Source organism: Microcaecilia unicolor, chromosome 8, assembly GCF_901765095.1.
Source record: "Microcaecilia unicolor chromosome 8, aMicUni1.1, whole genome shotgun sequence".
Lineage (NCBI taxonomy): Eukaryota > Metazoa > Chordata > Amphibia > Gymnophiona > Siphonopidae > Microcaecilia > Microcaecilia unicolor.
In genome coordinates this window covers 2,516,929-2,544,860 of record NC_044038.1, presented here as the reverse complement: position 1 = coordinate 2,544,860, position 27,932 = coordinate 2,516,929, and the positions used below count along the sequence as shown (strand labels likewise).

The 27,932-nt window shown below is 47.8% G+C and overlaps 2 protein-coding genes across 5 annotated transcripts in view; both read left to right on the top strand.

The window, feature by feature from the left end:
- The window catches only part of SLC5A11 (solute carrier family 5 member 11), a 46,784-nt gene extending 36,898 nt beyond the window's left edge, over positions 1-9,886 (top strand). For all 4 annotated transcript variants that reach the window (XM_030211657.1, XM_030211658.1, XM_030211655.1 and 1 more), the window contains exons 12-16: positions 971-1,121; positions 1,778-1,946; positions 2,414-2,629; positions 7,712-7,880; positions 9,171-9,886. In XM_030211657.1, coding sequence (XP_030067517.1) covers positions 971-1,121; positions 1,778-1,946; positions 2,414-2,629; positions 7,712-7,880; positions 9,171-9,385 — 920 coding nt within the window. In that variant the 3' untranslated portion in view covers positions 9,386-9,886. The remainder of the gene's footprint in view (positions 1-970; positions 1,122-1,777; positions 1,947-2,413; positions 2,630-7,711; positions 7,881-9,170) is intronic.
- A 17,330-nt stretch (positions 9,887-27,216) lies between these two features.
- The window catches only part of LOC115475919 (testis-expressed protein 47-like), a 30,927-nt gene continuing 30,211 nt past the window's right edge, over positions 27,217-27,932 (top strand). Inside the window, exon 1 of the mRNA XM_030211992.1 lies at positions 27,217-27,300. Coding sequence (XP_030067852.1) covers positions 27,217-27,300 — 84 coding nt within the window. The remainder of the gene's footprint in view (positions 27,301-27,932) is intronic.

The window sequence follows — 27,932 nt, the reverse complement described above, 5'->3', positions numbered from 1 at the left end:
GCAACCAGACTCATATTCGGTAAAACAAAATACGAAAGTGCTAAACCCTTACGAAAGAAACTACACTGGCTCCCACTTAAAGAGCGAATCACGTTCAAAATATGCTCCTTGGTCCACAAAATCATTCACGGAGATGCTCCAGCCTACATGTCAGACCTGATAGACCTGCCACCTAGGAATGCCAAAAGATCATCCCGCACATTCCTTAACCTGCACTTCCCTAACTGCAAAGGTCTAAAATACAAACCAATGCACGCGTCAAACTTTACCTACTTGAGCGCACAGGTATGGAACGCATTGCCGCGCAACTTAAAAACGATCTACGAAATAACGGACTTCCGCAAACTACTGAAGACCCATCTCTTTAACATGGCATATCACAAAAATCAACCAATGTGAATATACAAAACTCCCCCACATAAATTCTGAACTGTTTGTCAATATCTGTTTGCTATACTACTACCATGTCTTATCACTATCATGTTACCAAAACTCCTGCTGTAACACTAACTATCTATTTTCCTAACATACTTCCATTACTCACGATGAATTGTAAGCCACATTGAGCCTGGGATACAAATGCAATAAATAAATAAATAAATATTGGCCGGTGCCTGGTCAGCTAACCCAGATATACAATGCCAGAAGCCAGACATAATCCTGACATTGAATATCCAGGGTTAAATCAACCCATGCCTGTGAATGACTTACACTTACTGCCACAGTCCGATTAATGTGAAAATGTGACCAGAAAGCTAAACAATCTTGGTACAGACAGGATAATTGCAAGAATGCAGTGACGTATAAAGGTAGAAACACCTTTGTACTGGGCAGTAACAGCATCTCAGGCCTGGTCCCTCCCAGTACACTGCTGTTTCTCAGATATTGTAAGTGAAGAAAGCCCAGGATGAGTTATCTGTTGCCTCAGAGACATTAATCTTTTCAAACTTCCATCTACCTTTGCTTTTAGGGTTAAGAGGGCTTATGATGTCAGTAATGATTGCAGCACTTATGTCCTCACTGACTTCCATTTTTAATAGTGCAAGCACCATCTTCACGATCGACCTGTGGCGTCACTTTCGGCCTCGCTCCTCGGAGTGGGAGCTCATGATTGTGGGCAGGTGAGAACCGCATACCCAGAGGATTTATTTAGAGCAGACCTTAGCGTATAACAGATACAGAGTTCTCAAGGGACGTCTTTCACCGAACTCCTGTCCTTGCTTTACAAATTTAGATGAGTAAATACTTACCGGCATGTTTTGGTGTTTTTTCCTAGTAGCAGAGCCCTTTAACAGCAGGTCAACAGCCACCACTGGGTGACAGTCCAATATCAGGACAATATTATAATGAGTTGGATTAGACTGAGGCTCAGAAAGCGACCTACCCAAGGTCACACAGACATTGATTGACTCAGAAACCTAGAAGACTAAGTTCTGGTAACTTGATCATTGTTTTATGGGATCCCTGACTGCCTAAGAAACAGTAATACAAACAAAAAATAAACCCAAGACACCTAGAGTATGCCGGCAGACAAGGATTACTATTTTGTGAGATCTCGGACTGCCTAGAAAACAGTAATAAAAGCAAAAAAAAAGCCTGCTAGAAATGTAACGTATGTCAGCAGACAATGCACAGGACCAGCCTTGTGTACAGTCACAAGAATTCTGTGGCAGCCAAGATGAGAACTGAGCTACTGAGATGGCTGAAGTGTTGTTCAGTGCTACATCTTGTGTTCCCTGACTGTGTGCCATGTTATGACTTTCTTTCATCCTGTCAGGGTCTTCGTGCTGGTGTTAGTCGTTGTGTCCATTCTATGGATCCCATTGGTACAGTCCAGTCAGGGTGGGCAGCTGTTCATTTACATCCAGTCCATCAGCTCCTACCTGCAACCCCCCGTGGCTGTGGTCTTCGTTGCTGGCTGCTTCTGGAAGCGAACAAATGAAAAGGTAAAATCTTTCTTTAGCTGGTGAGACAGTGAAAGATCAAGCTTGTTTCCTACTTAATGGGAAACCTAAGCAGTATGAGTATAGCTTAATATCACAGTGCCACCATTAGGTCAGAAATATTTCTTCTCGCTTTCCACTCCGCTGTGGCCAGATTGAGAAATACAGTATCCATGCCTATTCAGGACTCTCAGGCCTCACGGAGTGGGTACTTCCTATACCAAACTCATTTGGATCTAATCAAAGACAGGAAGAAATTTGGAGCAGAGGATACAGAGCACAAGTCCAGCTTGTTATAAAGTGGGACCTGTGAGCTTAATTTACTGTGTACCGCTTTTGTCTCTGCTGCTCTCCTGGGGACAGACATCTTCTAAAGTTGTCTACGACAGATCTGTGTTTTTACATTATGCTAGAAACATCCATGGGTATGGTGCCACCTCACTAAGACAGATCTTCTCTTGATTTTGCAGGGTGCATTCTGGGGCTTGATCACTGGACTAGCTGTGGGTATCTGCCGAATGGTGCTGGACTTTGTTTATGTGGCCCCTCAGTGTGACGAGACAGACACCCGACCAGCAGTGGTGAAAGATGTGCACTACCTATACTTTGCCATTATTCTTGCAGTGTTCACACTCATAGTGGTGGTGATAATCAGCCTGCTCACTAAGCCTCCCTCCCAGGAAATGGTAAGTCATCCCGTGGACACGGGTGAGTATGTGACGAACAGGAAGGGGAAAAACCTGACTAAATGGGACACTTAAGGAGTAGAGTATGTTCCACGTCTTGGACCTTTTTCAGTTCAAATTCAATTCAAATCAGTTCTTGTATATCGCTAATATCCCCTTTCCAGTGTGGTTTACATTCTAGGTGAGACAAAAGCAAATAGTGTTAGTGTGAGGTATGAGAAACATTAGAGACCACTGGTGTAATGCATGAGACTAAAAACATTAAGGAAAGGATAATGGATGATACTAGGAGGCAGGAGTCATGATGGATTGTTATGACCTAACACACTAAGCCACGTCTTAACACACTATACATACAAGGTATAAGGTATGTATGTGAGCCTCAGCAGAGCAGCCATGTCTCCAAGGCAATCAACATCAGGAATCAGGGTCAGACTTGGTGGGTAAACTAGATGTTTCCTCAGGCTCCCTTTCTTTACAAACCTCTGATATGAAACTCACATCGTCTCAGTCATGGCCTTTTGGTCTTAGCTCAAAGCCTCTGATTTGTCGCTTGTCTGTATATCTGGACTGGTTTGTAATCCGTGGAAAATACGGACTCTCCATAAAGAGGGTAATTTTATAACAGGCTCTGGGGGTAGGTAGTTGACCACATGTGGCAGAGATCAAGCCTTGAGTGTAGACGCAATGACTTACACTGCTGGAGAGCTAGTTTAAAGAGTGGTACTTCATGCATGTAACACAATTAACCCCGCCCTTGCTCTAGCCCTGACCATGCCCTCTGGCAAGGTATGCATCGTCATATCATGGTACGTACTTTCATATCAACTGGTATTTTATAAGAGGTAATTTGCGCTCTTATGTGTTCACATATGCTTGGGACTAGCTTTATAAAATGACCTCTGGTGTGTTTTTCTACAGTGCTAATGACTTACTGATCTTAAGTGTGGAGAAGTCAGTAAAAATCTCCTTCTCCAGGTACTAGTAATATCGTCATTACCCAGGCGCAAAGAATTAGTAATCATCTCATTTCCAAGGTACTAGTAATATCTTCATTAAAGAGTCAGTGATCACCTCCTTCCCCAATTACTAGTAATATCATTACCCAGGCGCAAAGAATCAGTAACCATCTCCTTTTCAAGGTACTAGTAATATCTTCATTAAAGAGTCAGTGATCACCTCCTTCCCCAATTACTAGTAATATCGTCATTATTAGGCACAAAGAATCAGCGACCATCTCCCTCCCTAAATACCAGTAATATGAACCATACCCAGGCACAAAACAATTGGGATATTTTCCTTCATATCAGCACTGGCACTCTTAGAGGTCGTTTTACTAAGGTGTGCTGAAAAATGGCCTGCAGTAGTGTAGGCGAGGGTTTTGGGCACGCGCAGAATCATTTTTCAGCGTACCTGTAAAAAAGCCCTCTCTTTTTTTTTGCCGAAAATGGACGTGCGGCAAAATCAAAATTGCCATGTGTCCATTTTGGGTCTGAGACCTTACCACCAGCCATAGACTCAGTGGTATAGAATTTGGGTGGTAATGACCTACGCGTGTCAGATGCCACTTGGCGCGCATAGCATAAAAAATATTTTTATGATGCGCATATTGGATGTGCACCAAAAATGAAATTAGTGCAAGAGCCACGCGGTAGTCGGGCAGTGACTCCATTTTGGCGTGTGTTGGGCACAAGTAGGGGTCTACACTGCTTAGTAAAAGGGGGCCCTTAGTTTGCAATTTTTTTTTGTTTTGTTACATTTGTACCCCGCGCTTTCCCACTCATGGCAGGCTCAATGCGGCTTACATGGGGCAATGGAGGGTTAAGTGACTTGCCCAGAGTCACAAGGAGCTGCCTGTACCTGAAGTGGGAATTGAACTCAGTTCCTCAGGACCAAAGTCCACCCTAACCACTAGGCCACTCCTCCACTATGTCCAGTCTAGACTGAGTCTCGAAGTCCATAAGTACATAAGCACTGCCACGCTGGGAAAAGACCAAAGGTCCATCAAGCCCAGCACTCTGTCTCCGACAGCGGCCAATCCAGGCCCCAAGAACTTGGCAAAAACCCAAAATGTAATAACGATCAGTGCACTTTTCATTCAGGAATCTGTCCAGACCCCCTTTAAACTCAGCAAGGCCAGCTGTCCACCTCTTCTTTCCTGCTGCTCATTGTTACTTTCTAGTCCTGTTCCCAAACTCTAAGCCAAGAAATTACAGCTTAGACCAACATGTTCTGTTTCCAGAAAACAACAGCCATAAAGAATAATAAACAATGCCATAAAACTGAATTATAAACCAGCTATTAAAAATTAAAAAAAATTGAATACTAAGGATGAAACTGGAATACTCTACAGAATAATCAATTTTGGCTCACAAATGCAATCATTTAATCCTAAATTGTTTTTTTAAAATAAATATATATTTAACGTGCAAAACCTACAGCAAGCACAGTCATGTTAATGTCCATGACTCAACAGTAGCTGTTGTCAGAGGCAAACCTTAAAGATCCCTCTTCTTCTGTTAGACAGCTCAGTCTCTGCAGTTCACTTGCTCCCTTCCAGCTGAATATTATTCTCGCTCTCCCACGGTCAAATAGAAGTGACAATCTATCAGTGCAACTTCTCTTCCTCTATCCCCAGTGTTGCATCCATCTCTTCCACTATCTCCTGATTTCTAACCCCTTTATCCACAATACACAGTGATTGACCGAAAAGCTATTCAGCATCCATCAAGGGAAAATACCCTTTCTGCCCCCATTTATATGGAGGCAGGCTGTTTGTTGTTTATGTATATACTAGCAATAAATGCCTGTTCCCTTCCCCTCCCTCTCCCATCATCGGCATACAGGGACAGAAGAGGAAACCTGTGAGGTGTTGCATCCACGTTGTCATCCGTCCCTCGCACCGTCCGACGTTAAGTGTGTGTGGCTGGCTGCGTCGCCCCCGAAGCGGTTTTGTGCATTTGTGTTGCGCCGGTGTTTGGCGCCATCTTCGTTTCGTCGCGTTGGTGAAAATCGGTGCGGGCACAGCGTCCTGACATTCCTGTTCGGCGCCATTCGCGTTGCAGAAAATCGCGACGTCAGCGACGTCATCACGTTCCTGTTCAGCGCCATCTTGAAAATCGCTCCGGCCACGACGTCATAACGTTGGACGCGAGGGCGTCACCACCATGGAGAGGCTTCACCACCATGAATCCACGAACCCTTCACGGAAGTGGCTGGAGCTTGGGGCCTCAATAGAACGTTGAGGTAGCGAATTATGTCCGGAAGGGGCATGGCTGGGGGCGTGGCTGAGGGTGGGTGTAAGAGTGAGAGTGAGTGGTGCTGACAGGGTACAGCAGTGCAGGGCTTCAGTGGTTCCCTGCCACACTGTGAGCTTCAGAATTGGAGGTGATAATTATTAATATAGATGTTAAGCATTGTCTGTAACAGATTACATTGCCTGTGTCTTTTAGGACTCTTTCTATTGGCTTGCCTTGTTCTTTGTGGATGCTGGGCTAGTTGCCCCCTCTTTCTCTCTCCATCGGGTCTGTAAGAGTTAGTCCGCAGCATATCTCTTCTGTGAACTGAAACCGCCTTGTTTCTCATCTTCCAGCATCCAGCTTTACCCTTTCTTTCTCTCCTCCTCCCCTCTATCCAGCTTTGCCTCTCTCCCCCAATACTCCTGTCTCTTGTTTCCTTGTTCATCACACATTGTACCATCACTCGTCCCCTCACTCCACCAGTGGCCCCATCTCTCTCTCTCTTTCTCATGCAGGACTCTTCACTCTCAGCCATCCAAGATCTCTTCTCACTCTCATCCCCCATCCAAAATCACTCCACTGTCTCTTTCACCCCCTCACTATCCATCACTTCTTTCTCTTCCCCATCACATTGCCTTCTGCTTTCATCCCTCTGCATCATTTTACCATGCCTTTCTCTTCTCCTCCCCTCCATCCAGTTTTTTTGCTTGTCTCTCCCCCAATACTCTTTTTTTCCCATTCATCCCTTCTCGCTTCCCCTCACCCCACCATTGGCCCCATCTCACTCTCTTTTTCCATCCCCTCCTGATTGCTCACTGACACCTCCTCCCGACCATTGCCTTCTTGAGTCCACAAAGGCTTAGAAGAGCCATACACTTAGCTTCCCGTCTCTGCCTTACCCCTCACTCACTGGATCGCGCAGCTGCCTCCCCAACCTGACTGCAAACACAACAAAGGTGCACACGGGGGTCATAGCTCTATGTATGCCACTGCCGGTTTCTCTCCTCTGTCCTCCTATGATGTAACTTACTGTTTCAGGACTGGTAGATGAGGGAAACTGGAGCTATGACCCTGCGTTTGGCTTCGTTGTGTTTGCAACCAGGTCGGGGAGGTGGTAGTACAATTCAGTAAGGAGCAGGGAAGGGAAGCTAAGCTAAGCTTGCAGTTCCTTCAGGGGCGGAGTTGGTTTAACCTATGATGAATAGGCACCATTTTCTTTGAAAATCTGTTTGTGGGAGCAACCTCTCCCCCCGCACCCCTCCCCCCAGCTACACCACTGGGCAAAACATACCCCCATCCATCCACCCAATTTCCACAACCTTATATATGACTCATTTTCAACATTCTACTCACAATACTTAATTCAAAACAGGCCATTTTCTAGGAGCTTCAAAACATGTCTCTCATCCTATGGCAGATATTAGATGAATGTCATATATACCAAAACATTCTCAGATCTCTTGCTTCATAGGCACGTTTTTCCATATCAAGCTCCTTCAACATTATTTTTAATTTCTAAAACAATTTTTATTAGACTCATCTGCAGTCATCAAATATACATAGGGGTTAAATGCTACTCTCTACAGGATTCAATTATTTGGTTCTGTTTTTGATTTTGACCACTTGGTTTAGAAATTCAGTTTCTTTGAACAATTGCTGTTTTTGATTCACCAGTGGAGGCAATGTGTTTTCTTCAGTTAGTATAAAACTTAGGACTATAGAGGGAGGGTCTGATTTCATTGGAAAGTGGTGGGGAATTCTGTCCATCTTTTGTAACACAATGCTAAGGCAGTCCCCCATTGCCTTGCTTACAAACAAAATCTCCTACATGTTCCTTCTCAAGGTAAGCCGTCTTACATGGTTCACACGTTGGGATTCAGATATCAAAACACCTGAAAGAGCAACAACCCCAACCACATCTGCCCCAGACTCCGAAGACCCAAGAGAAGCAGAGAGGCCGCCTGCTACAGTGGACATGAATGCTGCTTCTGAGGATGCTCCTTGTGAACCAAGTATGACTCTATGATAATGGCTTGTTGAAACCCTCTGTATGCAGAAAATGTCCTGGGACCTTGCTTTGAGAAATAAGTTGGTGGTAGAGTCCTAGCATCTCATCCTATGAAACAACAGGTTCACAACCACTTCTAAGCAATCTATCAATGTGCATTCGGTTTGGGGCTTTGGTTTGGAAAATGTTATATGCATTAAGAGCACACACTAAAGCAGCTTGATGTGCCTAAAACCTCTGAATTAATCCAACTGACGTTGATATTTGTGCATTAAACATTTTTTGCATGTTAATCAAAATTTACACACATTCTGACGTAAACTGAAAAACTGTACATAAATTAGTCAAAAATATCCCAAAATGATCTGAGTGTGAAAAATGTTATTTATGCACCTGGACTACCTTTATAATAGAATGTCTTTCTGAAAAGTTGAGTACATACTTTTAAGCTCACACAAAACAAACTGATTTTCCAACACAAGGCACTGGCATGCTGTCAAGGTGTTAGATGGCGAAAAGGATTCAGATATCCTTATCTATTTCAAAATGATGCCTTAAATTAGGATGCTAGTGGCATATCGACAACGCACATACATACGTTTTAGAAATTTGGTGTATGTGCTTAGTGTGCAAAGTCTCTGGAAGATCACTTCTTTTCCATGTGACCAAAAGTAAGCATGTAATGAAAGTGCATACAACCTACTGGGTGGTTAATAATGCACCTCCTACAGACTACAAACTTCAGTGGCTTAAGTCTTTGAACCTTTACCCTAGAGTAACTTACGAGGGCCACTGACCATAACTCCCCCAGTATTCATAGTTTACAGAGCTGTGGTATCATCAGTATGCATAGAAATGAACCACTAGAAGTGGGAAGGAAGCAGTTCTTCACTGGCAGCTCCACTAACTGGCCACGGAGGAATTGAGAGAGGAGACAAAAAGGTGGCAATATGACCAAAGACCAGGCAATGTCTACATTTCCTTCCTACTCACAACAAAATGAACTTTGGTCATGGTTGGGAAGTACGGCTTCTTTAAACATCTGGGGGGGGGGGGGGGAATATCCAGTTACATATATGTCACAAAAAGGAACCTCGTTCCTTTACTTATTCATATATTAAAATCACTAATTTCTGTAACAGACAAAAGTATTTTCACCTGAATTTAAACATAATTTCAAAGGAAGGACTAGAAAACTGGGTAAAAACATTTATAATTTTTATAGGAGTTCACCAGAGAAGTTTATTAGTGAGTTTCCTTTCTTTGAATCTTTTCTTCTGCTAATACATTTCAGGTAACACAACTACTGTTCGATCCAGGCTGAAGAAAATTTTCTACTGGCTCTGTGGGATGGAGACCAATCAAGATGCACAGACCAATGTGGCACCAGTAGTCCAGGAGCCCATTGAAGTTTTGCTACATGAGAATTCATTTGTAAAGCAAATTCTGGATGTGAACATGATCGTGTGCATCAGTGCTGGCATCTTCCTGTGGGGATACTTTGCATAGAAAAGAAAAGATCACATCCATTTACACAATTCCAGGAAAGGGAATTTATTTTACTGTACACAAGATCTACATTTTTGTTGTTACAATGCAACAAGTTAATGGAAACAAATATGTTCTTACCTGATAATTTTCTTTCCTTTAGTCATAGCATATGAATCTAGCAACTAATGGTTATAGCCACCTACAAGCAAGTGGAAATAGCACAACTTAACTCTGTCTTATAGGATGGTGAGACTTCTGGTCAGTTAGTATTTCTCATAACAAAGCAGAAAGAAACATTAATCTGCCCCACAATAACATCATTAACAGAGCAATCTGGAAATATGAAATAGCAAACCTGAACAGAGAAACAAGCAGATAAACAGGGTGGGCTTTTGGATTCATATGCTGCAACTAAAGAAAAGAACATAATTTCTCCTTCCTTGTTATGAACAGCATATGAATCCAGAAACTGATGAGATATAGCAAAGCAGTCTCTTAAATTGGTGGGGGGGGGGGGGGGGGGGGAGCAGAGACAGCAGCACAGAAGAACAAGGACCCAAACAATGCATCCAAATGAGCCGCTACATCCTCCCAGGAAAGCTTCGAAAATGTGTGTAAAGAAGCCCAAATAGCTGACCTACAAATTTCTTTGAGCGAAAAAACACAAGACTCCACCCAGGAGGCAGAAAGCTCTCTTGTAAAAATGAGCTTTCAACAACAAAGGAGACTGTTTACCCTCAATATATGCAGAGGAAATGGATTCCTTAATTCGCCTAGCCTTGGAAGCAGTGTGGCTCTTCCTTCGGACCCCAAAAAGGATAAAAAGATGATCAGATTGGCAGAAATCATAAGTATAAGTTAAATAGTTAATTAAAATACACCTCAGATCAAGAGCAGGTAAGATCTTGTACCCCCCCCCCCCAAGTCATCTTTCCCGAAGGAAGGCAGAAACAGAGGTTGATTAAGATGAAAAGCCGAGAAGGCTTTAGACAAAACGGAAAGATCTGTCTTAATAGAGATCCCAGCCTCTGTGAAAGAAAGAAAATGTTCCCTACAGGACAGGGCCTGCAACTCGGAAACTCGTCTGGCCGAAGTGATAGCCACAGGAAATACCACCTTTAAGGTAATATCTTTTAGAGAGATATTCTTCAAGGGCTCAAAAAGGTCTTTTTGGAGAGCCAGGAATACCAGATTTAAATCCAGGCGGATAACAGGAGGCTTAACATGATTGCCTTAAGGAAACAGACCACATCTGGATGAGATCCTAAGGAACAGCAGGGCACACGGCCTCCATAACAAGATAAGGTTGCAACTTGAACTTTGATGTTCAGAGCTAAACCCTTCTTTAAATCATCCAGTAAGAAGGCTAGAATCTGTGGAAAAGTAGAAAAGGGAACGATTACTCTCTCAAATAACTCAAATAAGGACTCAAATAAGCAGCACACCTGAGCATAAGCTGAAGAAGTAGAACACTTATGTGCCTGCAGTAAGATAGCAATCAAGTCCTCTGGATACCCCCTTCTTTCTCAACTTTGACCTCTCAATAGCCAGGCTGTGAGACCAAGGGGGGTGGATCCTCCATCCGAATGGAACCCTGAGACAGTAAGGTCTGGAAGAAGGGGAAGCTGGAATTGATTGCCGACTAGGAGTTGGATCACATCTGCATGCCACGGTCTTCTGGGCCAATCCAGAGCAATGAGGATCACCAGGTCCAGATGAAAAAAGGTCTTTCAGAGAAACCTTCCAATCACTGGCCAGAGCAAAAATACACAGTGTAATTTTTTGTCGCTATCTTTGAAGAAGCGCATCCAGGCCTTCTGGCCCAAACTCTTTTCTTCTGCTGAAGAATCTGGGAATTTTGAATTGTGCCTGCCATGAGATCCAACGCTGGGGTCCCCTGCCTCTGCGAGATAATATAAAACACTTTCTGTGATAACTACCACTCTCCGGGATCCATAGCATTCTTGCTGAGATAATTCATTTGAACATTGGGCTGCTGAGATCAAACTAAATCAAGAGGTGCATCTCCTGAGCTAGAGGGGAACTGCAGGTACCCCCTTTCCTGTTTATGTACACTACCACGGTGACATTGTCTGATAAAATCCTTATTGGGCGTCCCTGGAGAATGCTGTGAAAAACTTTCAGAGCCAGACAGATGGCCCTGAGCTCTAGGCAATTGATTGTCCAGAGGGGTTCCACCTTGGACCACAGGTCTTGAGCAGTGTGATGTGCTCCCCAACCAGTCAGGCTGGCATCTGTCATCATCACCATCCACTGGGAGTTTGCCAAAAAGGTACCTCTGTTGAGATTGTGAGTGTGAAGCCACCATTCCATGCTGAGCTGTGCCTGAAGTCCAAGGAAGACAGTGATCATATTCTTGAGAAACAGGGGACCACTGAGACAAGAGGGACTGTTGGAGGGCTCTCATGTGAGCTCCTGCCCGGGAAACCACATTGAAAGTCGTCACTATGGACTCCAAGACCTGGACATTATCCCAGACACTGGAATTCTGAAGCTGCAGCAAAATGCGAATCTGGATTAGAATTTGAGCCTCCATTAATCTGGAAGGAAGACCTTACCCTGCAATGTGTCAAATCGAACCCCCAAGTACACCAGACTCTGAAAAGGCTGTAAATGGCTCTTGGACAAATTGACAATCTACCCTAGAGATTGCAAAAGACCGATTACCTGAGAGATGACAGCCAGACTCTCCTGAAAAGATGAGCCAGTTGTCCAGATAAGGATGAACCTGTATTCCTTCTTTCCACAGCAATGCAACCATGACCACCATTACCTTGGAGAAGGTTTGGGAGCTGTGGAAAACTGAAGGGCATCGCCTGAAACTGGAAGTGTCTCCCTAAGACTGTGAACCTCATGAAACATTGATAAGGAGGCCAAACTGGAATATGTAAATATGCTTCCATGAGGTCTAGAGATGTAAGAAATTCCTCCGGACTGACAGCTACAATGACTAATCGCAAGATTCCCATGTGCAAGTGCATAACTCAAAGGAACCTATTCACCGTTTTGAGGTTGAGAACAAGATGATAGGACCCCCCTTTCTTTGGAATGACAAAATAAATGAAATAGCAGACCTGTCCTTGTTCTTGAGGGGAAACGGGAAGAATAGCCTGCAAGATGCAAAGGTTGTGGAGGGTGGCAAGAATTGCCTTCCTTTTGTGCAAGGCTTTGCACGGGGATTCCAAAAAAGAATCTGCAATGGGATAGGCAAAGTCTAATTTGTAACTTGCTTTGATAATATCTAAGACTCACTGGTCTGATATTATCTTGGTCCAATCTTCGTGAAAGTCGGACATACATTGCCCTCTCATTGACTGCAAAGAGTGGACCAGAACCCCATCAGTGTGGAGTCAGAGTCTGGAGCAGCTCCAGAGGTCTTTTGGGAGCTTCTTCTGTTCCCACAAAAGGACTGCTCGGGCTGCTATTTGGGTCTCTGAAAGGACGGAGAACGCCCGGGTCTATACCTTTTCACTTCTTTAAGTTCGAGGCTAAGACTGAGAGGACCTGAAGTATTGCCTACGCGTATCTTAACGTAGCTGCTGCGTCTTAGAGCCCCCTAAGTCTTTAACTAACTTCTCTAAATCATCCCCAAAGAGTAATTTGCATTTAAAGGGAAGCTTGGTAAGCTGCTGCTTGGAGACAACATCAGCAGACCAGTGGTGAAGCCACAATAGGTCCTTAGCAGTAAAAAATGGGGTAATCTGCTTCACCAATGCCTGAATAAGATCATACAAGGAGTCCACAAAGTATGCCAAACCTATTTCAATACTAGGAATTTCAAGGGAGGTATGAGAAGCTGGCTTTAAAAGAGTGTCAGCAGCACATCGAACCAAAGATAAGCATGACCTAGCAGCATACGAATTACAGAATTACAAGGCAGTCACTTCAAAAGAGAGCTTCAAAGAGGATTCAAGTTTCCTAACCTGAACATCTTTAAATGCAATACCTCCCTCAACAGGGAGGGGGGTAGTTTTCTTCGTCACTGCTGCCACCAAAGGCATCTATCTACCTTAGATAAGTTCAGTTTGTCCAACTCATCTTGGGACAAATAATAAATACGGGCCATAGAGTTTCTCACTGAGCGGAAATTAACACCTGTACAGCCTCATGGATAGGAAAGGATATAGGGGGTCTCTTAGTACTAGCCATTTTAGGATTAGAAGAAGATGCTCGAGACGCAGGAGAATAAATGTACAAAACCTCTACAGCCTTACTAATAAACAAAGGTAATTCTTTTCGATGGAACATGCACACAGCAGTGGGGTCATCAGTCTCATCCCCTTCCTCATAGAAAACCACACATATTGAATTCACTGTGCCACAAGTGAGCAATTGTTCTCAAACAGCCTTTTTTTTAATCCTGTGGGGAAAGAGAAGCAGTGGCAGTGGGGGAGGGACCTGGCACCACCAGGTGTACCCCAACAAGGCTCCAGCAGCAGCCCAAAATATCCCCAGGCTCAACAGAACCAGGACCAGAACAGGAGCCATAAATTTTGAAGAGTCCAGAAGCTAATGGGAAACCATCCACTGCCTGCTGGAGATAGAAATATACTGACCAGAAGCCTCACCATCCTATAAGAGGGTTCAGTTGTGCTATCTCCACATGCTGGTAGACTGTCATAACCACCAGTTTCTGGACTCGTATGCTGCTGATGACAAGGGATATAAAGTTTCAGGGACAGAACACCCATCTCTAATGAAGGTGAATGTCTTCTAATCCTGCCAAGAGTGTATGTCTATCAAATGAGAAAGGGAATAGAGAACAGATGACAGAGCTGAAACAAACTATAAAACCAGGAGGACTAGAGCACTTACACAGCAACTGATCTGATAACTTAAAGCTTTTTATTATCCCGAGGTCATGTTTTTAATGCTGCATGCATTCATGTCGCAGCTTTCCACAGACTCTTCTGCTAATTATCATGTGTTCTGTCATTGAGTTTTAAGAAATAAGTTTGGATGGCCATCAGAATTCCTTTGAAGTGCTTCATTATCTCAGAAACCAAGACCATCCAAGTGTAAAGTTGTAAAAGTGTACTTACATCATAATAATTAGTTTGGTTTTAGTGTTAACTTGAATTGTCCTGCAGAGGTCAAGGTCTACACAGAAGAGTGTTTTTTTTCCAGTAAATGTTTGTGGCTTAGCTGGCTCCTGGCTCATACAATAATATCTGCTCACATTACTGGTACGAATCACTTTCACACATCAGGTTACTATAATATAATCACAGCTCCTGACAGCCTGTGGCAGATTTTTCAAGATTCTGCAGCAAATGTTTGATACATTTGCTTAAATTAGAATGGATGTGCATATCAAAAAGTATCAATCTGTATTTTACTTTGTAAAAATAAAATTGTTTTCTGATATTTCCTGTGTACCTGGTTAACATATTGATGGAGTGGCGGAAAAGGCTTTTAGTGATCAGTGCTGGGAAGAAAGAAGAGGGATAGATAATGAAGTGGGAGAGAAAGAGATCTCAGACAGAGATGGACAAAGGATCTCATGGAAGAGGGAAGAAAAAAAACAGAGGAGTCAAAGAATAGAAGAAGGTGAGGAGAAGACGGAGGGAGCAGATGGACGAAGGATCACAGGGAAGGTGAAAAAGAATGAGGGAAGAAAAAGGAGAACTCATGGATCAGGAAAGGTGAAATCCAGGATCAGAAGAGGAAAGGATCCACCCTTACACATCAGCACATGCGAACTGCCACAGTGGGTCAGACCAAAGGTTCATCAAGTCCAGTACCCTATTTCCAATAGTGATGAATCCAGATCACAAGTAGCATTCCAAAAAGTAGACAATATCCACCAGGGGCAGTGGAATATCTTTTTGGTTGGAGGGGCTAAATAAGCCAATTCCCATCCCCGTCCTCAAGCTCTCCAGTTGCTGACACTGTTGGGCAAAATATTGCTCAGGCCATGGCCCACCCACCCCCTTCCACTGCCTGTGGTTTCCAGGGATAACCAGTGGATTTCTCCAAGTCTAGCTTCAGGCTTTACGGACTTCCTTGATATTAAATCCCCAACAGATCCCTTCCTCCAGTCTCCTCCTTCGCTCACTTTCTCTCTTCACAATGCTCTGCCCTGCAATCCCTTCACTCACTCTCCAACCCCTGACAATACGCTCACTTACTCTTTTCTCCCTTGTGGTCCTTTCCCTCTTCATTACCCCACTCTTCCTCAGATGCCCTGCATTCTCCTCACTCCACCATTATCATATCACTGCCACTGTGATCCCCTCAATAGTTCTTCCCATCTGCCCACCCTTCCTGAAGTTTCCACAAGTTTTGTAGCTCAGAGGGGACAGCAAAAGTGCAGTACCTTGGGCTGCATCCTGTCTCCTGCTGTCCAAGGCTAGAGGACCATGTGGTTCAAAGTGCAATGCTCCAGTCAAGGACAGCAGACTAGTGGGCAGCCTGAGGCACTGCACTGCCACTGCTCCCATCCAAGGTTCAAGATGGCACACATTGGAGAGTGAGGGGAATGCAGGATTGGAGGCAAAAGGAAGAGAGGTGATGCATTGCCTTCAACATGGCCACCACTAAAGCTTCTTGAGCCTGGCTCATAGTCTCTAGTGGTGCTTCCAAAGAAATAAGTAAATTCGGTGGCAAGAGTTGAATTTTGTGTCCCTTACTGCAGCTGTGGAATCATAGTAGCAAAAGGAAGGTCCGAATCTCCCGTAAAATCAAACACAAACCACAAAAATGGCGGAAGATGAACCAAAACAGACCAGAAAAACCATAAGGAGTAAGAGCACCAGAAAAGTTTAATGGGACCCTTCACAGTCCGTGTTTCGGCCAACAGGCCTTCCTCAAGGGTCCTGAATATGACGTTTACAGGTGCACCTCCGAGATACTCATGAAACAAAAAGCAAAATACTATAATCCCACAAAGTTGCTCACTCCCTTCCCCAGTAAAATAATTTTTTTCTTCGCACTGGTTTATCATCGGCTTTTTGTTTCATGAGTATCTTGGAGGTGCACCTGTAAACGTCAGATTCAGGACCCCTGAGGAAGGCCTGTTGGCCGAAACACGAACCGTGTAGGGTCCCATTAAACTTTTCTGGTGCTCTTACTCCTTATGGTTTTTCTGGTCTGTTTTGGTTCATCTTCCGCCATTTTTTGTGGAATGTAGAATAAAAACACTTCAAAAATATGTCTGCTCCATAGAAATAACATAATAGGAAATAAAATGGCTAATAAAGCAAAATATTTATCTTGCAGTTTCTAAGGCTCCTTCTGTCCCAGCCTGCAACAAAGACTTAACGGAGCGCAAGTGATAAGATACACTTCTCAGTGGGTGCCTAGTGTAGTGATAATGTCTCTCCTGGGTGCCCTGTAACTAGAGCAGTGATAAGATCTCAGGCACCCCTGTGCTCACTGCAGACATGTCTTTTTATCATGGTGCTCAGGGCAATAATAATGTCACTTTCAAAGGTTCTGTCTAGGCGCTCATGGCAGTGATACTGTCTCTCCCAGGCTCAGGGCAGTGATAATGTCTCTGCCAGGCACCCTGTCTCTGTGCTGGGGGCACAGATGTCTCTCCAAGGCTCACCTGTCTCTATGCTTGAGGCAGTGTTAATGACTCTCCCCAGGCTCCCTGTCCCTGTGCAGTGATAATGTCTCTCTCGGGCTCCCTGTCAGTGTGCTCAGGGCAGTAATAATGTCTTTCCCAGTCTCCCTATCGGTGTGCTGAGGGCAGTGATAACGTCTCTCCCAGGCTTTCTGTCTCTGTGCTGTGAGCACCAACAATATCGCTGCCAGGCTCCCAGTCTCTGTACTCAGGGCAGTGATAATGTCTCTGTCTGGCTTCCCGTCTCTGTGCTCGGGGCACTGATAATGTCTCTGTGTGGCTTCTTGTCTGTGTGCTCAGGGCAGTGATAACGTCTCTCCCTGGCTTTCTGTCTCTGTGCTCAGGGCACCAATAATATCTCTGCCAGGCTCCCTATGTGCTGACGGCAGTGATAATGTCTCTGTCTGGCTTCCTGTCTCTGTGCTCAGGGCAGTGATAACGTCTCTCCCAGGCTTTCTGTCTCTGTGCGCAGGGCACCAATAATATCTCTGCCAGGGTCCCTATGTGCTGACGGCAGTGATAATGTCTCTGTCTGGCTTCCTGTCTCTGTGCTGAGGGCAGTGATAATGTCTCTCCCAGGCTTTCTGTCTCTGTGCTCAGGGCACCAATAATATCTCTGCCAGGCTCCCTATGTGCTGACGGCAGTGATAATGTCTCTGTCTGGCTTCCTGTCTCTGTGCTGAGGGCAGTGATAATGTCTCTGTCTGGCTTCCTGTCTCTGTGCTCAGGGCAGTGATAACGTCTCTCCCAGGCTTTCTGTCTCTGTGCGCAGGGCACCAATAATATCTCTGCCAGGCTCCCTATGTGCTGACAGCAGTGATAATGTCTCTGTCTGGCTTCTTGTCTCTGTGCTCAGGGCAGTGACAATGTCTCTCCCAGGCTCCCCATATCTGTGCTCAGGGCAGTGATAACGTCTCTCCCTGGCTTTCTGTCTCTGTGCTCAGGGCACCAATAATATCTCTGCCAGGCTCCCTATGTGACGGCAGTGATAATGTCTCTGTCTGGCTTCCCGTCTCTGTGCTCGGGGCAGTGATAATGTCTCTGTGTGGCTTCTTGTCTGTGTGCTCAGGGCAGTGATAACGTCTCTCCCTGGCTTTCTGTTTCTGTGCTCAGGGCACCAATAATATCTCTGCCAGGCTCCCTATGTGCTGACGGCAGTGATAATGTCTCTGTCTGGCTTCCCGTCTCTGTGCTCGGGGCAGTGATAATGTCTCTGTGTGGCTTCTTGTCTGTGTGCTCAGGGCAGTGATAACGTCTCTCCCTGGCTTTCTGTCTCTGTGCTGTGAGCACCAACAATATCGCTGCCAGGCTCCCAGTCTCTGTACTCAGGGCAGTGATAATGTCTCTGTCTGGCTTCCCGTCTCTGTGCTCGGGGCAGTGATAATGTCTCTGTGTGGCTTCTTGTCTGTGTGCTCAGGGCAGTGATAACGTCTCTCCCTGGCTTTCTGTCTCTGTGCTCAGGGCACCAATAATATCTCTGCCAGGCTCCCTATGTGCTCAGGGCAGTGATAATGTCTCTGTCTGGCTTCCTGTTTCTGTGCTCAGGGCAGTGATAATGTCTCTGCCTGGCTTCCTGTCTCTGTGCTCAGGGCAGTGATAACGTCTCTCCCAGGCTGTCTCTGTGCTCAGGGCAGTGATAATGTCTCTGTCTGGCTTCCTGTTTCTGTGCTCAGGGCAGTGATAATGTCTCTGCCTGGCTTCCTGTCTCTGTGCTCAGGGCAGTGATAACGTCTCTCCCAGGCTGTCTCTGTGCTCAGGGCAGTGATAACGTCTCTCCCAGGCTGTTTCTGTGCTCAGGGCAGTGATAATGTCTCTGCCTGGCTTCCTGTCTCTGTGCTCAGGGCAGTGATAACGTCTCTCCCAGGCTGTCTCTGTGCTCAGGGCAGTGATAATGTCTCTGTCTGGCTTCTTGTCTCTGTGCTCAGGGCAGTGATAACGTCTCTCCCAGGCTTTCTGTCTCTGTGCGCAGGGCACCAATAATATCTCTGCCAGGCTCCCTATGTGCTGACAGCAGTGATAATGTCTCTGTCTGGCTTCTTGTCTCTGTGCTCAGGGCAGTGACAATGTCTCTCCCAGGCTCCCCATATCTGTGCTCAGGGCAGTGATAACGTCTCTCCCTGGCTTTCTGTCTCTGTGCTCAGGGCACCAATAATATCTCTGCCAGGCTCCCTATGTGACGGCAGTGATAATGTCTCTGTCTGGCTTCCCGTCTCTGTGCTCGGGGCAGTGATAATGTCTCTGTGTGGCTTCTTGTCTGTGTGCTCAGGGCAGTGATAACGTCTCTCCCTGGCTTTCTGTTTCTGTGCTCAGGGCACCAATAATATCTCTGCCAGGCTCCCTATGTGCTGACGGCAGTGATAATGTCTCTGTCTGGCTTCCGTCTCTGTGCTCGGGGCAGTGATAATGTCTCTGTGTGGCTTCTTGTCTGTGTGCTCAGGGCAGTGATAACGTCTCTCCCTGGCTTTCTGTCTCTGTGCTGTGAGCACCAACAATATCGCTGCCAGGCTCCCAGTCTCTGTACTCAGGGCAGTGATAATGTCTCTGTCTGGCTTCCCGTCTCTGTGCTCGGGGCAGTGATAATGTCTCTGTGTGGCTTCTTGTCTGTGTGCTCAGGGCAGTGATAACGTCTCTCCCTGGCTTTCTGTCTCTGTGCTCAGGGCACCAATAATATCTCTGCCAGGCTCCCTATGTGCTCAGGGCAGTGATAATGTCTCTGTCTGGCTTCCTGTTTCTGTGCTCAGGGCAGTGATAATGTCTCTGCCTGGCTTCCTGTCTCTGTGCTCAGGGCAGTGATAACGTCTCTCCCAGGCTGTCTCTGTGCTCAGGGCAGTGATAATGTCTCTGTCTGGCTTCCTGTTTCTGTGCTCAGGGCAGTGATAATGTCTCTGCCTGGCTTCCTGTCTCTGTGCTCAGGGCAGTGATAACGTCTCTCCCAGGCTGTCTCTGTGCTCAGGGCAGTGATAACGTCTCTCCCAGGCTGTTTCTGTGCTCAGGGCAGTGATAATGTCTCTGCCTGGCTTCCTGTCTCTGTGCTCAGGGCAGTGATAACGTCTCTCCCAGGCTGTCTCTGTGCTCAGGGCAGTGATAATGTCTCTGTCTGGCTTCTTGTCTCTGTGCTCAGGGCAGTGACAATGTCTCTCCCAGGCTGTCTCTGTGCTCAGGGCAGTGATAACGTCTCTCCCAGGCTGTCTCTGTGCTCAGGGCAGTGATAATGTCTCTGTCTGGCTTCCTGTCTCTGTGCTCAGGGCAGTGATAACGTCTCTCCCAGGCTGTCTCTGTGCTCAGGGCAGTGACAATCTCTCCCAGGCTGTTTCTGTGCTCAGGGCAGTGATAATGTCTCTGCCTGGCTTCCTGTTTCTGTGCTCAGGGCAGTGATAATGTCTCTGCCTGGCTTCCTGTCTCTGTGCTCAGGGCAGTGATAACGTCTCTCCCAGGCTGTCTCTGTGCTCAGGGCAGTGATAATGTCTGTCTGACTTCCTGTTTCTGTGCTCAGGGCAGTGATAACGTCTCTCCCAGGCTGTCTCTGTGCTCAGGGCAGTGATAATGTCTCTGCCAGGCTCCCTATGTGCTCAGGGCAGTGATAATGTCTCTGCCTGGCTTCCTGTCTCTGTGCTCAGGGCAGTGATAACGTCTCTCCCAGGCTGTCTCTGTGCTCAGGGCAGTGATAATGTCTCTGTCTGGCTTCCTGTCTCTGTGCTCAGGGCAGTGATAACGTCTCTCCCAGGCTGTCTCTGTGCTCAGGGCAGTGACAATCTCTCCCAGGCTGTTTCTGTGCTCAGGGCAGTGATAATGTCTCTGTCTGGCTTCCTGTTTCTGTGCTCAGGGCAGTGATAACGTCTCTCCCAGGCTGTCTCTGTGCTCAGGGCAGTGATAACGTCTCTCCCAGGCTGTCGCTGTCTCTGTGCTCAGGGCAGTGATAATGTCTCTGTCTGGCTTCCTGTCTCTGTGCTCAGGGCAGTGATAACGTCTCTCCCAGGCTGTCTCTGTGCTCAGGGCAGTGATAATGTCTCTGTCTGGCTTCCTGTTTCTGTGCTCAGGGCAGTGATAATGTCTCTGCCTGGCTTCCTGTCTCTGTGCTCAGGGCAGTGATAACGTCTCTCCCAGGCTGTCTCTGTGCTCAGGGCAGTGACAATGTCTCTCCCAGGCTGTTTCTGTGCTCAGGGCAGTGATAACGTCTCTCCCAGGCTGTCTCTGTGCTCAGGGCAGTGATAACGTCTCTCCCAGGCTGTTTCTGTGCTCAGGGCAGTGATAATGTCTCTGTCTGGCTTCTTGTCTCTGTGCTCAGGGCAGTGATAACGTCTCTCCCAGGCTGTCTCTGTGCTCAGGGCAGTGATAACGTCTCTCCCAGGCTGTTTCTGTGCTCAGGGCAGTGATAATGTCTCTGTCTGGCTTCCTGTCTCTGTGCTCAGGGCAGTGATAACGTCTCTCCCAGGCTGTTTCTGTGCTCAGGGCAGTGATAATGTCTCTGCCTGGCTTCCTGTCTCTGTGCTCAGGGCAGTGATAATGTCTCTGCCTGGCTTCCTGTCTCTGTGCTCAGGGCAGTGATAACGTCTCTCCCAGGCTGTCTCTGTGCTCAGGGCAGTGATAATGTCTGGCTTCCTGTCTCTGTGCTCAGGGCAGTGATAATGTCTCTGTCTGGCTTCCTGTCTCTGTGCTCAGGGCAGTGATAACGTCTCTCCCAGGCTGTCTCTGTGCTCAGGGCAGTGATAATGTCTGTCTGGCTTCCTGTTTCTGTGCTCAGGGCAGTGATAACGTCTCTCCCAGGCTGTCTCTGTGCTCAGGGCAGTGATAATGTCTCTGCCAGGCTCCCTATGTGCTCAGGGCAGTGATAATGTCTCTGCCTGGCTTCCTGTCTCTGTGCTCAGGGCAGTGATAACGTCTCTCCCAGGCTGTCTCTGTGCTCAGGGCAGTGATAATGTCTCTGTCTGGCTTCCTGTCTCTGTGCTCAGGGCAGTGATAACGTCTCTCCCAGGCTGTCTCTGTGCTCAGGGCAGTGACAATCTCTCCCAGGCTGTTTCTGTGCTCAGGGCAGTGATAACGTCTCTGTCTGGCTTCCTGTTTCTGTGCTCAGGGCAGTGATAATGTCTCTGCCTGGCTTCCTGTCTCTGTGCTCAGGGCAGTGATAACGTCTCTCCCAGGCTGTCTCTGTGCTCAGGGCAGTGATAATGTCTGTCTGGCTTCCTGTTTCTGTGCTCAGGGCAGTGATAACGTCTCTCCCAGGCTGTCTCTGTGCTCGGGGCAGTGATAATGTCTCTGCCAGGCTCCCTATGTGCTCAGGGCAGTGATAATGTCTCTGCCTGGCTTCCTGTCTCTGTGCTCAGGGCAGTGATAACGTCTCTCCCAGGCTGTCTCTGTGCTCAGGGCAGTGATAATGTCTCTGTCTGGCTTCCTGTCTCTGTGCTCAGGGCAGTGATAACGTCTCTCCCAGGCTGTCTCTGTGCTCAGGGCAGTGACAATCTCTCCCAGGCTGTTTCTGTGCTCAGGGCAGTGATAATGTCTCTGTCTGGCTTCCTGTTTCTGTGCTCAGGGCAGTGATAACGTCTCTCCCAGGCTGTCTCTGTGCTCAGGGCAGTGATAACGTCTCTCCCAGGCTGTCGCTGTCTCTGTGCTCAGGGCAGTGATAATGTCTCTGTCTGGCTTCCTGTTTCTGTGCTCAGGGCAGTGATAATGTCTCTGCCTGGCTTCCTGTCTCTGTGCTCAGGGCAGTGATAACGTCTCTCCCAGGCTGTCTCTGTGCTCAGGGCAGTGATAATGTCTCTGTCTGGCTTCCTGTCTCTGTGCTCAGGGCAGTGATAACGTCTCTCCCAGGCTGTCTCTGTGCTCAGGGCAGTGACAATCTCTCCCAGGCTGTTTCTGTGCTCAGGGCAGTGATAATGTCTCTGTCTGGCTTCCTGTTTCTGTGCTCAGGGCAGTGATAACGTCTCTCCCAGGCTGTCTCTGTGCTCAGGGCAGTGATAACGTCTCTCCCAGGCTGTCGCTGTCTCTGTGCTCAGGGCAGTGATAATGTCTCTGCCTGGCTTCCTGTTTCTGTGCTCAGGGCAGTGATAATGTCTCTGCCTGGCTTCCTGTCTCTGTGCTCAGGGCAGTGATAACGTCTCTCCCAGGCTGTCTCTGTGCTCAGGGCAGTGATAACGTCTCTCCCAGGCTGTTTCTGTGCTCAGGGCAGTGATAATGTCTCTGTCTGGCTTCCTGTCTCTGTGCTCAGGGCAGTGATAACATCTCTCCCAGGCTGTCTCTGTGCTCAGGGCAGTGATAACGTCTCTCCCAGGCTGTCTCTGTGCTCAGGGCAGTGATAATGTCTCTGTCTGGCTTCCTGTCTCTGTGCTCAGGGCAGTGATAACGTCTCTCCCAGGCTGTCTCTGTGCTCAGGGCAGTGATAATGTCTCTGTCTGGCTTCTTGTCTCTGTGCTCAGGGCAGTGATAACGTCTCTCCCAGGCTGTCTCTGTGCTCAGGGCAGTGATAACGTCTCTCCCAGGCTGTCTCTGTGCTCAGGGCAGTGATAATGTCTCTGTCTGGCTTCCTGTCTCTGTGCTCAGGGCAGTGATAACGTCTCTCCCAGGCTGTCTCTGTGCTCAGGGCAGTGATAATGTCTCTGTCTGGCTTCTTGTCTCTGTGCTCAGGGCAGTGATAACGTCTCTCCCAGGCTGTCTCTGTGCTCAGGGCAGTGATAATGTCTCTGTCTGGCTTCCTGTCTCTGTGCTCAGGGCAGTGATAATGTCTCTCCCAGGCTGTCTCTGTGCTCAGGGCAGTGATAATGTCTCTGTCTGGCTTATTGTCTCTGTGCTCAGGGCAGTGATAATGTCTCTGTCTGGCTTCCTGTCTCTGTGCTCAGGGCAGTGATAATGTCTCTGTCTGGCTTATTGTCTCTGTGCTCAGGGCAGTGATAATGTCTCTGTCTGGCTTCCTGTCTCTGTGCTCAGGGCAGTGATAACGTCTCTCCCAGGCTGTTTCTGTGCTCAGGGCAGTGATAATGTCTCTGTCTGGCTTCTTGTCTCTGTGCTCAGGGCAGTGATAATGTCTCTGCCTGGCTTCTTGTCTCTGTGCTGAGGGCAGTGATAATGTCTCTGTCTGGCTTCTTGTCTCTGTGCTCAGGGCAGTGATAACGTCTCTCCCAGGCTGTCTCTGTGCTCAGGGCAGTGATAATGTCTCTGTCTGGCTTATTGTCTCTGTGCTCAGGGCAGTGATAATGTCTCTGTCTGGCTTCCTGTCTCTGTGCTCAGGGCAGTGATAACGTCTCTCCCAGGCTGTTTCTGTGCTCAGGGCAGTGATAATGTCTCTGTCTGGCTTCTTGTCTCTGTGCTCAGGGCAGTGATAATGTCTCTGCCTGGCTTCTTGTCTCTGTGCTCAGGGCAGTGATAATGTCTCTGTCTGGCTTCCTGTTTCTGTGCTCAGGGCAGTGATAATGTCTCTGCCTGGCTTCCTGTCTCTGTGCTCAGGGCAGTGATAACGTCTCTCCCAGGCTGTTTCTGTGCTCAGGGCAGTGATAATGTCTCTGCCTGGCTTATTGTCTCTGTGCTCAGGGCAGTGATAATGTCTCTGTCTGGCTTCCTGTCTCTGTGCTCAGGGCAGTGATAACGTCTCTCCCAGGCTGTCTCTGTGCTCAGGGCAGTGATAATGTCTCTCCCAGGCTGTCTCTGTGCTCAGGGCAGTGATAATGTCTCTGTCTGGCTTATTGTCTCTGTGCTCAGGGCAGTGATAATGTCTCTGTCTGGCTTCCTGTCTCTGTGCTCAGGGCAGTGATAATGACTCTGCCTGGCTACCTGTCTCTGTGCTCAGGGCAGTGATAACGTCTCTCCCAGGCTGTCTCTGTGCTCAGGGCAGTGATAACGTCTCTCCCAGGCTGTCTCTGTGCTCAGGGCAGTGATAATGTCTCTGTCTGGCTTATTGTCTCTGTGCTCAGGGCAGTGATAATGTCTCTGTCTGGCTTCCTGTCTCTGTGCTCAGGGCAGTGATAACGTCTCTCCCAGGCTGTTTCTGTGCTCAGGGCAGTGATAATGTCTCTGTCTGGCTTATTGTCTCTGTGCTCAGGGCAGTGATAATGTCTCTGTCTGGCTTCCTGTCTCTGTGCTCAGGGCAGTGATAACGTCTCTCCCAGGCTGTTTCTGTGCTCAGGGCAGTGATAATGTCTCTGTCTGGCTTATTGTCTCTGTGCTCAGGGCAGTGATAATGTCTCTGCCTGGCTTCTTGTCTCTGTGCTGAGGGCAGTGATAATGTCTCTCCCAGGCTGTTTCTGTGCTCAGGGCAGTGATAATGTCTCTGCCTGGCTTCTTGTCTCTGTGCTCAGGGCAGTGATAATGTCTCTGTCTGGCTTCCTGTTTCTGTGCTCAGGGCAGTGATAATGTCTCTGCCTGGCTTCCTGTCTCTGTGCTCAGGGCAGTGATAACGTCTCTCCCAGGCTGTTTCTGTGCTCAGGGCAGTGATAATGTCTCTGCCTGGCTTATTGTCTCTGTGCTCAGGGCAGTGATAATGTCTCTGTCTGGCTTCCTGTCTCTGTGCTCAGGGCAGTGATAACGTCTCTCCCAGGCTGTCTCTGTGCTCAGGGCAGTGATAATGTCTCTCCCAGGCTGTCTCTGTGCTCAGGGCAGTGATAATGTCTCTGTCTGGCTTATTGTCTCTGTGCTCAGGGCAGTGATAATGTCTCTGTCTGGCTTCCTGTCTCTGTGCTCAGGGCAGTGATAATGTCTCTGCCTGGCTTCCTGTCTCTGTGCTCAGGGCAGTGATAACGTCTCTCCCAGGCTGTCTCTGTGCTCAGGGCAGTGATAACGTCTCTCCCAGGCTGTCTCTGTGCTCAGGGCAGTGATAATGTCTCTGTCTGGCTTATTGTCTCTGTGCTCAGGGCAGTGATAATGTCTCTGTCTGGCTTCCTGTCTCTGTGCTCAGGGCAGTGATAACGTCTCTCCCAGGCTGTTTCTGTGCTCAGGGCAGTGATAATGTCTCTGTCTGGCTTATTGTCTCTGTGCTCAGGGCAGTGATAATGTCTCTGTCTGGCTTCCTGTCTCTGTGCTCAGGGCAGTGATAACGTCTCTCCCAGGCTGTTTCTGTGCTCAGGGCAGTGATAATGTCTCTGTCTGGCTTATTGTCTCTGTGCTCAGGGCAGTGATAATGTCTCTGCCTGGCTTCTTGTCTCTGTGCTGAGGGCAGTGATAATGTCTCTCCCAGGCTGTTTCTGTGCTCAGGGCAGTGATAATGTCTCTGCCTGGCTTCTTGTCTCTGTGCTCAGGGCAGTGATAATGTCTCTGTCTGGCTTCCTGTTTCTGTGCTCAGGGCAGTGATAATGTCTCTGCCTGGCTTCCTGTCTCTGTGCTCAGGGCAGTGATAACGTCTCTCCCAGGCTGTTTCTGTGCTCAGGGCAGTGATAATGTCTCTGCCTGGCTTATTGTCTCTGTGCTCAGGGCAGTGATAATGTCTCTGTCTGGCTTCCTGTCTCTGTGCTCAGGGCAGTGATAACGTCTCTCCCAGGCTGTCTCTGTGCTCAGGGCAGTGATAATGTCTCTCCCAGGCTGTCTCTGTGCTCAGGGCAGTGATAATGTCTCTGTCTGGCTTATTGTCTCTGTGCTCAGGGCAGTGATAATGTCTCTGTCTGGCTTCCTGTCTCTGTGCTCAGGGCAGTGATAATGACTCTGCCTGGCTTCCTGTCTCTGTGCTCAGGGCAGTGATAACGTCTCTCCCAGGCTGTCTCTGTGCTCAGGGCAGTGATAACGTCTCTCCCAGGCTGTCTCTGTGCTCAGGGCAGTGATAATGTCTCTGTCTGGCTTATTGTCTCTGTGCTCAGGGCAGTGATAATGTCTCTGTCTGGCTTCCTGTCTCTGTGCTCAGGGCAGTGATAACGTCTCTCCCAGGCTGTTTCTGTGCTCAGGGCAGTGATAATGTCTCTGTCTGGCTTATTGTCTCTGTGCTCAGGGCAGTGATAATGTCTCTGTCTGGCTTCCTGTCTCTGTGCTCAGGGCAGTGATAACGTCTCTCCCAGGCTGTTTCTGTGCTCAGGGCAGTGATAATGTCTCTGTCTGGCTTCTTGTCTCTGTGCTCAGGGCAGTGATAATGTCTCTGCCTGGCTTCTTGTCTCTGTGCTGAGGGCAGTGACAATGTCTCTCCTAGGATCCCTGTCACGGCAGTGATGATGGCGCTGGTTGCCATGGTAACAGGGGGGGGGGTCAGTGGCTCTTAATACCGGGTTTGAATCCCCCAGTCTTTGCCCGCTGTGGAGCCCTAGTCATGGCCTTGCCTGGCACCACCCAGGGCGGGAAACACGAGTCGAAAATGTCGATCCTTCACATCTCTCCGAGCTTCAACCGCATCAACCTGATGCAGGCTCAAGAAGACAGCTGGCGAGGACAGCACCGGGTACGGAAGTGGTGGTGGCGGGAGACGAGTTGCGCACTGCGCCTGCGCACGAAGCGGAGGGGGCGGAGCGGGGCTAATGGAATGGGCGGCAACGGTTTAGTGCGCTTGCGCAAAACCAGGTGACGGCGGGGAGGGAGCAGATACAAAAGAGTAGTCCAGCAATTAGAGCAGAGGAGTGCGCATGCGCGAGGTGCACAAGGACTGGTGGCGTTCGCAGAAAGGGGGCGGAGCGGTTAAGCCTCCTGGAGATATTAATAAAGAGTAGTTACTTACCTGTAACAGGTGTTCTCCGAAGACAGCAGGCTGCATATTCTCACAAGTGGGTGACGCCACGTCGGCCCTGGAGGATTTTAAAGCAAAATCTCTTTTACGGCGTTCCGTCGCGCGAGCGATCGTACTGCGCATGTGCGCACACCTATTCCCGCTCGCCGAGCGGACACGCCCCTCAGTTATATCCAAAAGATGGAGGAGACAACTCCAAAAGGGGAAGGTGGGAGGGTTTGTGAGAATATGCAGCCTGCTGTCTTCGGAGAACACCTGTTACAGGTAAGTAACTACTCTTTCTCCAAAGACAAGCAGGCTGATATTCTCACAAGTGGGGTATCCCAAGCTTTCAGGCTTACACAACAAAC